The following is a 13,214-nucleotide window of genomic DNA, read 5'->3' on the forward strand; positions in this document are numbered from 1 at the left end:
GGTAGATCGGAGCGCCGTTTCGGTCGGTTTACGATTTAGCCACGGACAAAGTTGCTTCGTCGACAACTGGATCGGTGAGCTGGGATCCCCGTGACGCGGATGGAGATCAAGCAACATGTTGGGCTCGGACACGAGGCGCACTCACACGTGCAAAGCGCGTCACCGTATTAATAATATATTCAAGTTAAACTGGCAAGTCTTAAGATATTGTAATAAGTGGCTTTTCGTAATATTATAAATATGTCCAATTCCTTTGAATTAACAAGAATTCACCGGTGCCTTTGACATTCGGATGTCTCGGTGCTTGGTCGATTATTCTATACGTGTGAGTATCATATTATTAATTTCTTAAAAAATAAAGATTCGCTATTGTGACATATTTGATCGAAACATTATATTATGCAATCAACGGAGATATCAAATAGCTTAGTAGCTCATCTTTGATCATGACGGCTTCGACTTATACAAATAAGGTAGATTTTGTCAAGCTGATCAATAGATCCTCTAACTATTAAGTAACCAATATACATGATGGGAATACTATCAACAGTTTTTTTCTCAAAAAATAACTTTTACACATAAGAAAATAGTTATCTTAACCAAGATTTAACACATAACAGACTAGTTAGACGAAGGTAGAGTAAGGCTCGTCAATAATTAAGAAAATTAGTTAAGAAATTATTATTTACTTACTAAAAACCTTAATTGATGGAGAGATCATATCGAAAACCTAGTTTAATCTTAATCTTTGTGTAAGTCAAAATCTTAATCTTAATCTCTTATGCATGTGAGTTCGAACTGACTCTGTATGAGTTAGAAGAGGATGCTTATGAAACAATACTTTTGTACAGTCCTACAGCTTATTACCAACTCAAAATCACACCGAGAAACATGGTTGCCGTAGAACTATGATGCCTAACACATGAATGAATGCATTAATGATTAATTCACAAATAAGTTCGAGTTTTGGATAGCAAAATCGACATTGCCCACTTGGCATGTGGAAAAAGAATGCCATTGGATCTATCATGTGCATGCTTTGATCTCTTTGACCACACCTTCTGCAAGTGCATCAGCATCATAATTCTTGCCAAAAATTTTGACAAGCTCCATGTTTGGGTTCATCAAGCACCTGCAAGCTGTTCAGAACAAAAAAATCAGTACAATGGATCTAATTGCCAGAACATGTTTAAAAGATCTATGACAGCTTACAAGCTTCAGCCCACTACAAGAAGTGATTTCAGTAAACAATACAACTTCAAGCAGAGTAATCAGCATGTATGCATCAAAATCCAACAGAATTTTACATGTAAAGATGCAGACCTAGAGATGCATTCAAATATCTGGGTCTTGAAATTGCAAAATACAAGACAGAAGGTCACACTAAAAGCGATTATATTAAATGTCTCTATGAATCATGTTAATACTGAATGGACAAAATGACCATAAAATTTATGACATATGTAGGACCATTCACAAACTCTTCTTTTATGGTCCTGCCGTCATCATGTAACCTGTTTTGGAAGATTCAGTAATACCACTCAAGTTGAGGCAGAAATGATCATGGAAGAAACTACTTTCAAAATGCTCATAGTTGAATCAGCCAACAATACCTGTTCATGATAATGAAAGCCATCATAACTTGCAGTTAAATACCAATCATGATTAATAAAATCAAGAGGCAGAATTTGAATATCCATGCAGTTGGCAATTGTACCCTGTGACCCTGTCCATGCCAGTGTCTTCACGTCGTGGGAACAGCTCCTCTATAAACAAAGGCGACTGATCCCCTTGAGATCCTACATTAGCGGGAAACCTCATACACTGTATTCGCACCTTGGCTTGTCGCCGACAAAAATGCAGCATGACACCTGTTAAATAAATTGCACCTGAGAAGGTTCTATCAGCAATATGTACATAACAATAGAGTGGTCGACAAGGTAGTCAGAACCCTCCTGCTCCATCTTCATGTAATAGACTCGAAAAGCATGAGCAACTGGTCTAATCTCATCTGCTGTACCAGTCAAGCCTATTAAGTCTGGGTGAAATTCTGCAATCCAAAGCAAAGAAATCTAGCTTATAAGAATAACATCTAATCCATTATTAATATTAGACTACCAAAAAAATTTGCTACCAACCACTTGTATGAACCAAAGAATGTAGATAAAATACCTTTCACACATTCACATACTTGTTCAACATTATCTCTCTCAGGATCAACCGTTATGAAAACAGGTACGACTTCCATCCCTGCCTTTGCTTCTGGTAGAAAATATATTAGTGATCAGGGATTCTATTGATCAAATATTGAAAATAAAAGTAACAATCATATGAAATGGGGCTAGTTATCCAAAAGATGAATGCTGCATCCAAGGAGTACAAAAGAAATGCAAGTAACTATGGTGCATGAAAAGGCCAATGGATGAAAAGGATGCTCTATTATGAAATTTGCATAATAATGTGATTTTCTTGTAAGATCACAATAATAACAGTCTCACAATTACTACTGAAACATTAATAACACTGACCATATACGAAGCAAGAAAATCTTACCCCAAACTATCATCATTATCAAAATCGGATGATATAAGTTACTCAAACTACTCTTTAATGAAAGGCAGCCATTGTTTCAAATATTGCTGCATACCAACTGCACTGCACCGTGCCAATACTTCAGTTCACTGCCTAAATCACATTCAAAATGAGATTGCATGCCTACATAAACAAAAGTACAAAAAATTTGAATATTAGAGCTGCATATGTAATAATCACCTGAGTATATCTTCCAAGAATTAGTGAGCCAAAAAAAGCTTGAAATCCCTTACTCCTGCTCATTGCTTTAGAAAAAGAACCTGAAAGTAAATTTATATTCCATGTTTGAATTTAATGAAATGTTCAACACGTTCAAGAAACATGCAACATATAAACTGCAGAACAGAAAATGAGTGAATAGATAACCAAAATTTCTAGGATGGAAAAGAACGATCAAGAATAAACAAAGAAATTCCAATGACTAAAGGATTATGACAGTTCATCAATGGGCTAACGCAGACCATGTTGAGGTGCCACAAGAAGCATTAGGACAAACTCACCCGTACATCAAAATTATTTAACACAAAAGTGCCTCAAAGTCTTTTCACAATTGCTTTACCATCTTGTTTCAAGTTCTTGATTTTCCTTTCTCTCTTTTGAACAAACCTTCAATCTGAAACCTGCTTAAAAAGGCAAACCACATAGTTTTTTTTCCCAAACTACGCTTGCAACTAATCAACCTTAATGACCAAGCCAAGCATCCCCTGTTGATTAAAAATCCAAAAGAGACTCAAAACCTTAACGAAAGATCGGTCAGCAGAGAGGAAATCTTGAAATTTTATAACAGTCAATGTTTTCTTATTCCACACGTCTTAAAAATCAAAGAACTCCAAGTCCTACCTTAAACCCTAAACGCTATATGCGACGATGGGAAACGCTAAGACATGATACAAGTCCGATCTCGTTTATATCCCCAGCCGCCGTTAGAAATTCGACCCGATCGGCATACTATTGGATTGTATGTTCATTCTTATCAAGCCTCTTCTTGTTTTCGAGGGGGAAAAGAAAAGGATATATGATCTTTAAGCTTGAACAAAATAAGCACAAAATAAGAGCAAAAAGAAAGAGAGGCCACTCAAACAGCATCTTGTCCCAGACTACTACGATGAACCGAAGGAACTCAAGTTTTATCCCCTAAATAATCTCTACAAACGCAAGAAAATTAGCAACAAGATGAAGAACCAATCTCGACTACCGGAGAGGATGGGGAAGCAGATCCTTCTCTCTTGCGATCAAGCCCATCTCTTCGAAGGAGATCGAAGCAGGTGGTTATGGTAGGAAGGAAGAGAAAGCGAGACGAATCATACCGCCGTGTTAACTATAGGGTTTCGGGTAGACAGCGGAACCATCGATTAAAATTATTACGTCAAGAACGAAACGGATCAAATTCGGATTATATCGGGTCAAGATCCGAACCTCTGAAGACCCAGCAACTCTCTCTCAGGTCAATTGGCTTTCTCCCTACTCCCGTTCTCGAATCTTAAAGCACTTTTCCCAGCATAAATGCAGTGTCGGTAATGATATGAATTAAGTATTTAAATTATCATGATTTAATGGATATTATTCCAACGTAAAGACTCAATCGAATCATAGTTTGTGATACAGGTGGTGAGTGGAATAGCAAAGATATTTAAATTGCTTCATCTCTTTTCAAGAATAACAATCAAAACAAGTTTTTTTTATCTTTGTTCATGGCATGGCAGACCATTCTTCCCTACCAAAATAAAGGCATGTTTCATTTCTCCTCCTGGCTAAATCATCCATCCTGGTGTTCGGCAAAGAAGGATAAGAGGAAGCAACATCGATCGTCTATATGGAAAGCCATATACGTTCTTTGTGTTACAACGAGATGAGTGCACGGAAAGCACATGTTTTACATGGGATTTTGCAGGAGTGACAGGATGAGCTCTCTCTGTCTCTCTCTCTCTCTCGGTCTCGTTCATGGCAAAATGGATCTGGGGATGACAATGTCTCCGATGTTGTTGTGCCATGGGTCAGCCAGGTGGGTTGCCAAGTTCTCCAATGGCCCGGTTCCAGGGTACGCCGACTGCTGCACGCAGAAGCCCACGAAGGCCAGCAAAGCGAGACGACCTGCGAACGAACAAACGGAGAGAGGACCAATTAGTACTGTGAGCCATGAAAGGACGCATGCGATGAATGGAGAGTGGAAGAGGAAGGAGGGCGAACCGTTCTTGATCTCCTTGACCTTGTACTCCTCGAACTTGACGGGGTCTTTGGAGTAGCCCAGCGGGTCGAAGGCTCCGCCGGGGTACTTCTTCTTCTCGGGGTCCTTCTCCATGCTGCGCTGGTGCTCCACGAAGGCAATGGCGAAGAACTCGATGACGAGGATGGTGGGGAGAGTGCCCCAGGGGACTGGGTTGCCTAGGTACGTCGCCTGCCCGCCGGGGATCGCCGCCCACTCCTGCGCCTTCACCCAGTTGCCCAGGCCCAGTGCTTCCGGCACCAAGATCCCTGGCTGAAGAACCACAGTGCGTGTGATGGCCATTCACAGTTAAAGCGATTGCACGAGCACAGAAGAGAGACAGAGAAAGAGAGAGAGAGAGAGAGAGAGATTACCACAGCAAGCATCGCCCATCTGCAGTGGATCAGCTCCGACTCCTTGTACCTCTCCAGGTTCTCCGGAACTTCCCCGAGGCGAAGCGGATCGAACCCGAAGTCACTGAAAGCGTCCAAGGCAGAACACAGATGTCATCACCAATCTCGAGCGTCAAGCGTTGGACATGCAGTGCTTACCCGGGGGCGGAGCCGTCGAGGTACGGGGGACGTGGCTGGCCGGGCATCCAGTCGGCGGACATGGAGAAACGGGACGCGCCGTTGGTGCATGAGATGGCGACCGAGCTAACGAACTGCGACTTGGAAGACGAGAGGAGGCTCGGGAAGAGGACGGCGCAGCTTCTCAAAGCACTGGATGCCATTTTTTCGCCTCACTCTTCCTTCTCCGCTGCTCCTGCTGTTATCGAAGAGATATGAAATAGGCGAACAGGACGTGGGGCTGATAAAAGCACAGCCCTTCAGGGGGACAGGGATCTGAACTGGATAAGGGGCGAATCCTAATCCAGATTCCTATTGGCTGCTCCATCTCCTTGGCCGCAGACCACTGGACCAACTGTAAGCTCGCAATCCAATGGACTTATTACAGTCACCTATAGGAATCAAGGTGCCGTTTTGCGGCTGAGATTTAAGAGCAGTGGCACAAGAAAATATCTTCTCTTCCTTTCTCTTGGACCCCATGTTTAGCACTTGGATTATGGAACCCTTTTTTCTTGTCTCAACAAAACAACCTTTTTCGCTTTCACATAGCAAAGATAGTACAATCTGTTTGCAATAGGATAACTACAGGAAAGATATGACAGTAACATAGAGAGTAAAGGATTTCTGTTCCTCGAGTAATGAAGGTAGCATTGGGCATCATCATATCATAGAAAGGTCACCATACTGCAGCCAACAACAATTTGGAGATCATGCGAAAGCAGAATATGTAATTTTAGCATCAAAAGTTGCTACACACAGTTTAAAGAAAACCTTGCTAGTAAAGATAGAAATCTGTCCATCTAGGATAGTATACAGGTTATCAAATACAAACTAAATGCAATTTTTTCATATAGCACTTAGTTTGCCATAGTAAATACACAAGTAGACAATATTGTAGTAAAAGGCTAGCAAAACATACCACAATTCTACCCGCCCAAATCCCCATCATGGATGTGAGCGCGGAACCGGAGCTGACCATCACATTCTAGAAAATAATATCAGTAAATCCGATACATTATTCCAACACAGGGAAACCAGAAGGTGAACATATGTCAAGCACGTATATCTGATTCATATTATGTCGAGCACTCTGCCCTGAAATAGTACTTTCCATGGTAGTTATGCTTCCTGATGCCTGTTGAACTGGTCGCCAGTATTGCCATTAGACTCCCTCCATGAACCCTCCCTTCTGGAAGGGAAACCAACCGACACTGAGTAAGTGGAGAGTGCATCTCTGTCTCTGATGCACAGAAGCCAAAGACCCTCTTCCCTCCGTCGACAGCAACATCTTTCATCTTCTCAGATCTAATGGACGCCGGATACTTGGTAGGAGAAATTTCAATGGTGCCGCCACCACGAACACAATGATCTTGCACTAGGGCGTCGTGACCAGCACAGAGACCAGCTTTCGTCCTGGAAAACCTATCACAAGGTGCATCACCAGTGCCAAACTTTGAGCCTGCTTGATCCCACGCGCACCGTTTGCCGCCTCCATGTGCCTTGCAAAAATCAGTGTTTCCCTGAGCACTTTTTCTGCAATCCATGGACTTGCATCGTTTGCCCCCTCCATGGCGCACACAAAAGCTAGTGCGTCCTCTAGCACTCTTGGTGCACCCAAGAATAGCGCACCTCTTCCCACCACCATGGGCAACACAGAATAAGGTCCCACCATGCACACTCTTCGGGCAGACACCTCCACCCTGAAATGAGCAGCGCTTTCCTCCACCATGCCCCTTGCAGAAGGGAGTGCTCCCTTCAGCTCCCTTGGTGCACCCCGAAAATGAACACCGCTTCCCCCCACCATGTGCCTTGCAGAACATTGTACTCCCCTGTGCACCCTTTGAGCATGCTGGAAATTGACAGCGCCTGCCACCACCATGAGAGATGCAGAGTCTGGAATAACCTTCTGCACTTTTGGTGCAATTCTCCCTCTGGCACCTCTTCCCACCTCCGTGCCTGATGCATAAACCAGATTTATCTCTTGCAGCTCGGCTGCAACCGTCATGGCCACAACGTCGGCCACCACCATGGGCAATGCAATAATCAGTGCGGCCTTCAGCACTCTTAGTGCAGCCAAGGTGTTCGCATCGGCGACCACCCCCATGCGCTTTGCAAAAGATGGTTCTCCCTTCAGCACCCTTTTGACAGCCTGGTTTTTGGCACCTCCGTCCCCCACCATGGGCTATGCATAGACCAGAGGCACCTCTTGCTCTTTTAACACAACCTTGGAACTGACAGTTTTTCATGTTACTGGTGTGATGCTGTGAACACACATCTGTGGAAGTGCAAACGACTGGGCTTTTCACTGTTTGTGCCATGGTTGAGGGGGGTTCTGGCACAACAGCAACCGGATCAACTTCTATTTGAATTTTCTTACTTGAAGTAAAATCACCATTTGTCTCTGAATTGTGCAAAGAAGGTTCCAGACAACTGTTGACTATCCAGGAAGATGATGCAGTCCCTTCTTCATCAGTGGTTGGCACTGAACTTACCATTTCTGAAGTCTCCAAGCTACCCTGGTGTTGGGACAGGATGGGCTTGATACTGGTCATAACCGATTCAGATGGCCCAACTGATAGACTTAACTCGAGGTCAATCACATTTTCAGTATGAGAAGCATTGACTGTAGCAAACAAGGAATTGGAAGGATTCGATTTTTTCACATTCCGAACATTTGGCTGAAAATCCAGTCCTAACTCAATGGAGTGTTCATCAGTTTCGCCTGTTGAAGTCTTGCAAAGAATTATTGAGCTCGTCTTGCTATCTGAAGGATTTAATGACTGCCCTAACCCAAGAGCAAGTAGGGGATGCTCTGAACCCTTATTACCATTCATATAACCCCACATCCTTTTTGCCCCTTTTATTTTGGAGCTGTAAAGAGAAGAAGAACTAGGGGAGTTAAGTCGTAATGTCACATCAGTGCTATCTTCTCTTAACTGAACCCTGCTAGGGAAGTCACAAGTACTTAAAGTGAATAGGTTTGCAGCAGAGCCAAGATTCAGATAGCCATTATCCATTATTGTCAAGAGACTTCTTAAATCCACCAATTCTGATTGGGGAAAAAAACTTAAGTCCAACTTCTGGAATTAAATGATGACAATGTTAATGTTAGTTACTAAAATGAGATCCTTCAGCCTCCACTAACAAATCCTGATGTATCACAACGGTCCATTTCGGAGAACTCGAAAGATATAATAGAATCAGCCGGTAAAGTGAGGATCAAATGAACAATGAAAAGTAGTCAACCATGTCATCAGACAAAAGCATAATGTCCAAGAATTCCTGAAACAGAAGAACCATACAAAAGGGCATGTTAACAGCATTTAAGAAACCGTGATATACCAATAGGCATTCTCATGGAAATTCAACATTGTGATCCAGAATTTTCAAATTTTGAAGAGTGGAGGCAGTACTGATGATGATGCTAAGAAACAAGGATATGTTTTGCCAAATAAGCTAAAAAGGGAGCATGATGGAAGGATTTTATCACACATGTCCAAAGTTCTTCAAGAAGAAATTCAAAGTCACTACAAATTCAACATTTCCTCTAAACTAACTTGACAGAACAAGCATTTACAGAACAAAACTACACACCTAAAGCTTTTCATGTTATCACAACCAGTCCAGCCTATGCATGCCACTCAAATTGTTCGATAACATGTTTCCATTTTACAAGGAAGCAGAAACCATATCTTGCAAATCATCAAATTGTATCTGTGTATTCTAAAATAATTCAAATACACTTACAGATATGCCAAATACACTATCATCTAGAAACTGAACCACTTTGTACGGGCACAAAGGGAAAAAATCTAAACTCATGCAAGAAGGGACACATACATATCTGACAGCTATTTGAAAAATCTAATAGATCAAACAATATTAATTATCATAGCTTCAATCTAAGCTAAAGAAAAAGAAATTCAATTAACATATACAGACCAACTTTTTTAAAATCATCATAAGCAATTAAGCATTGATTTCCAAGTTCCAACCAATGGATCTTATGAGGAATTTTAAGCATTCCAAGCCGATAAAAAATGACAGATGACAAGTAACAAGCTAAACCAAAGCTGAATCAAGGCACAAATTTATTATTACTAAAAGATGTAAGCTGCTGAACATCAACAAATTGTGAGATGGCATAGTACTAAAAGAAGACAAGAGGTAATGACACAGAACAGCCAACCCAAGACAAACTTGATCAGAAAACCATCTATATAAGTATAATTCTGATATCTGGTTAAGCAGATTGCAGGTATCAATTAAAGAACCAGAAAAAAAGCATATAAAGATAACAGATTCGCTGCTAAATTTCTTTATATATATATATATATATATATATATATATATATATATATATATATATATATATATATATATATATATATATATATATATATATATATATATATAAAAGAAATATATTGAATCAATTCATCTTATGCGAAAAAATTGGCAGCAAAGCAACTAAGAGAGCACCTGATCTATCAAGTACTTGTACAATCCATATACCCAAAAGAACTCAAGTTATTAAATGTTTACGTATTACTACTTGAGTCTGTGTTTCACCGCTTCACTACTTTACTCTTTTTGATAGGTGCTGATGGATTCTAGTGCAGCATGGACCCTCCAAATTCACAAGAGACACGATCAACTAAACTGAGAAAAGAAATAGTTAGCAACATATAGAGACAATTGAAGGGTGTCATATCTGAACGACGCATACCGTGAGAAACAAACCAAAAGAATCTAACAATGCAACAAGGAGATCACACTCAACAATAACAACGATCGTGAAATGCCGGGAACAATGGAATCTCAAGTAAACCGAAGCACGATCAACTGCGAGAGGTCGCTGATTCATGCATCCAAACAATACATTCAAGAGGAACCTAGCAAAAAAATCGTACCCAAAATCGAAAGAGACTATGAATAGAATTTGTTCGCGAAAAATAGAGTTCGGACAAAGAAACTCCCAATAGACAAGAATTAGTACAATCTAGGGGAAATCTACGAGCAAAGATAGTGCTTTCAACCAAGATGAAAGAAGCGAAGCTCGCCTTGGTCGCGAAGGACAAGAGAAGCGCAGAACGCCGACGGGGCGAGAGATCCGACGAGGGCTAGGGTTGTCGATGTGAGGAGAGGGGGGAGCGACAGCGCGGGGCGTACAATAATGAGGAGGAAAGCAAGTATATGCGAACGAGGAAACCTCGAGTGCGAGAGAACCGAGGCGGTCGTTACTTGGTGCTGCGACTTAAACCTAGACTTACGTCGTCACCGACATGCGCGATCTGGACGTGCGCCACGTTTCGACTCGTATCTCAAATCGTTACGAGAGTAACTGAGTCGATTGGCGCACCAGGGCACGTCAGCACTTTCTCTTGGGTTTCCACCTCCGCAGCGGCGCGCCACCGTCCATGTTGCGCTGCTGCGGGTCCCACGTCGAAGGAACCCGCGTCCCAACTTTTTCCTTTTTTAATAATAATAATAATAATTATTATTATTATTATTATTATTATTATTCCTCTGGATATTTCTCAACTCGCACTCATTTTGATTTTTCTCAAATGGTACACTTAATTTAAAAATAACTTTTATTTTTTTAATTTTTTTACTAATTTTAAACTATCATAGTATTTTCATATATTTATTAAAATAGTATAAAATTATAAATACTATTAAAAATATTGCAAATGACACCTGTCTATCATTACTTGTAGACCACTATAATATAATATTTTTATGCTTCTAGTTAGTTTAATCGTATTAAAATATATTTGAATTACTTACAATATTATTGGGTAAGTTTTATTTTTTTTTTAATTTTTAATTCTATTTAGGTGATATTATTAGTAAATTATCGAATAATTTTTAGTATGTTTTGATTTTTGATTTTAATAGTTTAAAGTATATTTTATAATAAAAAATATGATAGATAAAATACTGCAACACTATAACAAACCAAAATATTATAACAGAATAAAAAATAAATTAAATATTTTTAAAATTAAAAGAAAATACTCTCTAAGAAAATCAAAAGAGGAAATCCTGTTTGAAAATATCCAAAAATGAAATATTATTTTGCTTTTAAAGATGGCGTGTTCTCCAAATCAAATATTATCTGGCTCACGTTTGCTGCCTCGTGCGCTACGCCGCAGGCACATGTGACTCACGTTTGACCCAGCCCGAGGAAAAGAAATCGAAGGATAAGTTTTCCCATGCAGCCACGTAGATGAGGGCTGACTGGGCAGTTGACTTTCCCATCTCCTAAACTGACATGGCGTTGACGTATGTGACCGCTTCAAAGAATCTAAATATCAAAATGATGTTACATTTACCGAATTTGATCGCAAAAGTGAAAAGGGAATCGAGTGATTTCCATTCCCAGCGCTCGATTGGAATTTGAAAGATTAGGTAATTTTAATTGTCTGTGATCACCTTTCACTACGGTGTTGATAATACGTATTTTGAGCCCAAGACACATCACAGTACCACATGTTAAATCAGAATTCGTACCGAGATACTATTCAACATGTCCCATCCTGAGAGTTTGGGTTGGTGCCGTCTGACGTCGCTCCGCACATCCCGAGACGTCGATCAGTCAGAAGTGTCGTCCCATCTCTCGGGGATCAATTGTCACGCTGAACCCGCGTGCAATCGACTCTCGTACAATAGTATAAAAAACCCTGACCAGCATCCGGCTAGGGGGGAGAGTAAAAAAAAGGCAATTCAACCCACTACTGACTTGCTCGTCGGAGGGGCCAAAGTCGGGGATCACCCGACGAGGGCCATTTTTATAGGCGAACGATCACCCACGAGTCGCGAGCATCTCAACCCAAGGGTCGCCGTCCAACGCGCAAGGGCGAGCTGCCAACCGACCCAGAGACCGACAAACATCGATAAGCACCCCTTCTCGAGGGCACGGTCACTTCGTTATCCAGCTCAGTCGATAGAAGACTCCCGACATCGACTCGTGGATCAAGCCGTGCTAACTCATAGTCATGGTACATTTGTTCACCAACAGATATGATTAGACCCGACTCGTGCATTACGACACCGATACCTTCTTAGAGTACGATGTAATAAGTTATATCAAGAAATATTAGTGTATTTGAAAAGGCAAAAATATGATTTAATAGGTAAAAACTCCAAAAAAAAAAAAGAAATAATTGAACATCTTAGTAAGAAGGGGGGTCAAAGTTCGACTAAGATATTTTGTTTCGATGCAACATGTACAAGGAGTTGTAATCTTATATGTGATGGAAAGTTGTAGCATATTCCCTGAATAGAACATTTAAGTACTCGCAATTCTTCGAATGGCTAATAGGCACCATCAATCTTTACCTTTCCATTAATAAAAGAAATGTTCGGCACATGCTCTCGAGATGAGCATATTAATTTTATGGCCTTTTTGACCGGAATTTCTACGGAACATGATAACATAAACATGAGATGTGATCTACTTGGAAATATACATGGCGTTGCATATGGGACATCTAATCTTAATGTAATAATAAGGATTATAATTAGATTAGCTTAGTGGAAGAAATGAGGGGTACACTTCTTTATTTTGGATTAACCAGTTTGAATTGATTTCAATGATATTGAGTGATATAGATTTTTATAATATATTAGATTCAATTTACTAAAGATCGAGAGCTCGAAATATAATCAAAATTTTTTTTTGAATATGCTAACTAGATTAGCGTCCTAGTACATTGACTATATTGTTGATCTTGTTTGATATATTTTATGATGCTCAAGAAGATATCATCGAAGATGATGCCATCAAAACCCTAAGGTGATGGTACCGATCCTAGCAATATTAAAGTTCAAGTTCACTCGCA

General features: G+C 40.4%; 3 protein-coding genes across 13 annotated transcripts; all 3 read right to left on the reverse strand.

The window, feature by feature from the left end:
• Nucleotides 1–907: 907 nt before the first annotated feature.
• LOC135581425 (protein SCO1 homolog 1, mitochondrial-like) lies at nucleotides 908–3,943 on the reverse strand. Of its 4 annotated transcripts, none has more exons than XM_065114578.1 (7): nucleotides 3,788–3,943; nucleotides 2,773–2,852; nucleotides 2,554–2,685; nucleotides 2,173–2,262; nucleotides 1,890–2,050; nucleotides 1,718–1,799; nucleotides 908–1,139 (listed from the first exon to the last, which is right to left on the reverse strand). In XM_065114578.1, exons 3-6 carry the CDS (start codon nucleotides 2,567–2,569, stop codon nucleotides 1,767–1,769), a joined length of 300 nt encoding a protein of 99 aa, XP_064970650.1. In that variant the 5' UTR covers nucleotides 2,570–2,685; nucleotides 2,773–2,852; nucleotides 3,788–3,943; the 3' UTR covers nucleotides 908–1,139; nucleotides 1,718–1,766. The 4 variants fall into 4 exon arrangements, with proteins under 4 accessions (XP_064970650.1, XP_064970649.1, XP_064970648.1 ...); XM_065114577.1 differs by having other exon boundaries at nucleotides 908–1,613; XM_065114576.1 differs by having other exon boundaries at nucleotides 908–1,799; nucleotides 2,554–2,681.
• A 435-nt stretch (nucleotides 3,944–4,378) lies between these two features.
• On the reverse strand, nucleotides 4,379–5,615 carry LOC103989623 (chlorophyll a-b binding protein 6A, chloroplastic). Its single transcript, XM_009408522.3, has 4 exons — nucleotides 5,347–5,615; nucleotides 5,170–5,272; nucleotides 4,780–5,068; nucleotides 4,379–4,683 (listed from the first exon to the last, which is right to left on the reverse strand). The coding sequence occupies exons 1-4, from the start codon at nucleotides 5,526–5,528 to the stop codon at nucleotides 4,532–4,534; spliced, it is 726 nt and encodes a 241-aa protein (XP_009406797.1). The 5' UTR covers nucleotides 5,529–5,615; the 3' UTR covers nucleotides 4,379–4,531.
• A 141-nt stretch (nucleotides 5,616–5,756) lies between these two features.
• On the reverse strand, nucleotides 5,757–10,586 carry LOC103989624 (uncharacterized). Of its 8 annotated transcripts, none has more exons than XR_010488124.1 (3): nucleotides 10,428–10,585; nucleotides 6,284–8,646; nucleotides 5,757–6,048 (listed from the first exon to the last, which is right to left on the reverse strand). XR_010488124.1 is itself a non-coding variant. In XM_065114572.1 (3 exons), exon 3 carries the CDS (start codon nucleotides 8,379–8,381, stop codon nucleotides 6,441–6,443), a length of 1,941 nt encoding a protein of 646 aa, XP_064970644.1. In that variant the 5' UTR covers nucleotides 8,382–8,646; nucleotides 9,937–10,021; nucleotides 10,428–10,586; the 3' UTR covers nucleotides 6,124–6,440. The 8 variants fall into 8 exon arrangements, 7 of the variants coding, with proteins under 7 accessions (XP_064970644.1, XP_064970642.1, XP_064970640.1 ...); XM_065114572.1 differs by lacking the exon at nucleotides 5,757–6,048 and adding an exon at nucleotides 9,937–10,021 and having other exon boundaries at nucleotides 6,124–8,646; nucleotides 10,428–10,586; XM_065114570.1 differs by lacking the exon at nucleotides 5,757–6,048 and adding an exon at nucleotides 9,910–10,021 and having other exon boundaries at nucleotides 6,124–8,646; nucleotides 10,428–10,586.
• Nucleotides 10,587–13,214: the final 2,628 nt, after the last annotated feature.

Source organism: Musa acuminata, chromosome BXJ2-6 (genome assembly GCF_036884655.1).
Source record: "Musa acuminata AAA Group cultivar baxijiao chromosome BXJ2-6, Cavendish_Baxijiao_AAA, whole genome shotgun sequence".
Taxonomy (NCBI): Eukaryota; Viridiplantae; Streptophyta; class Magnoliopsida; order Zingiberales; family Musaceae; genus Musa; species Musa acuminata.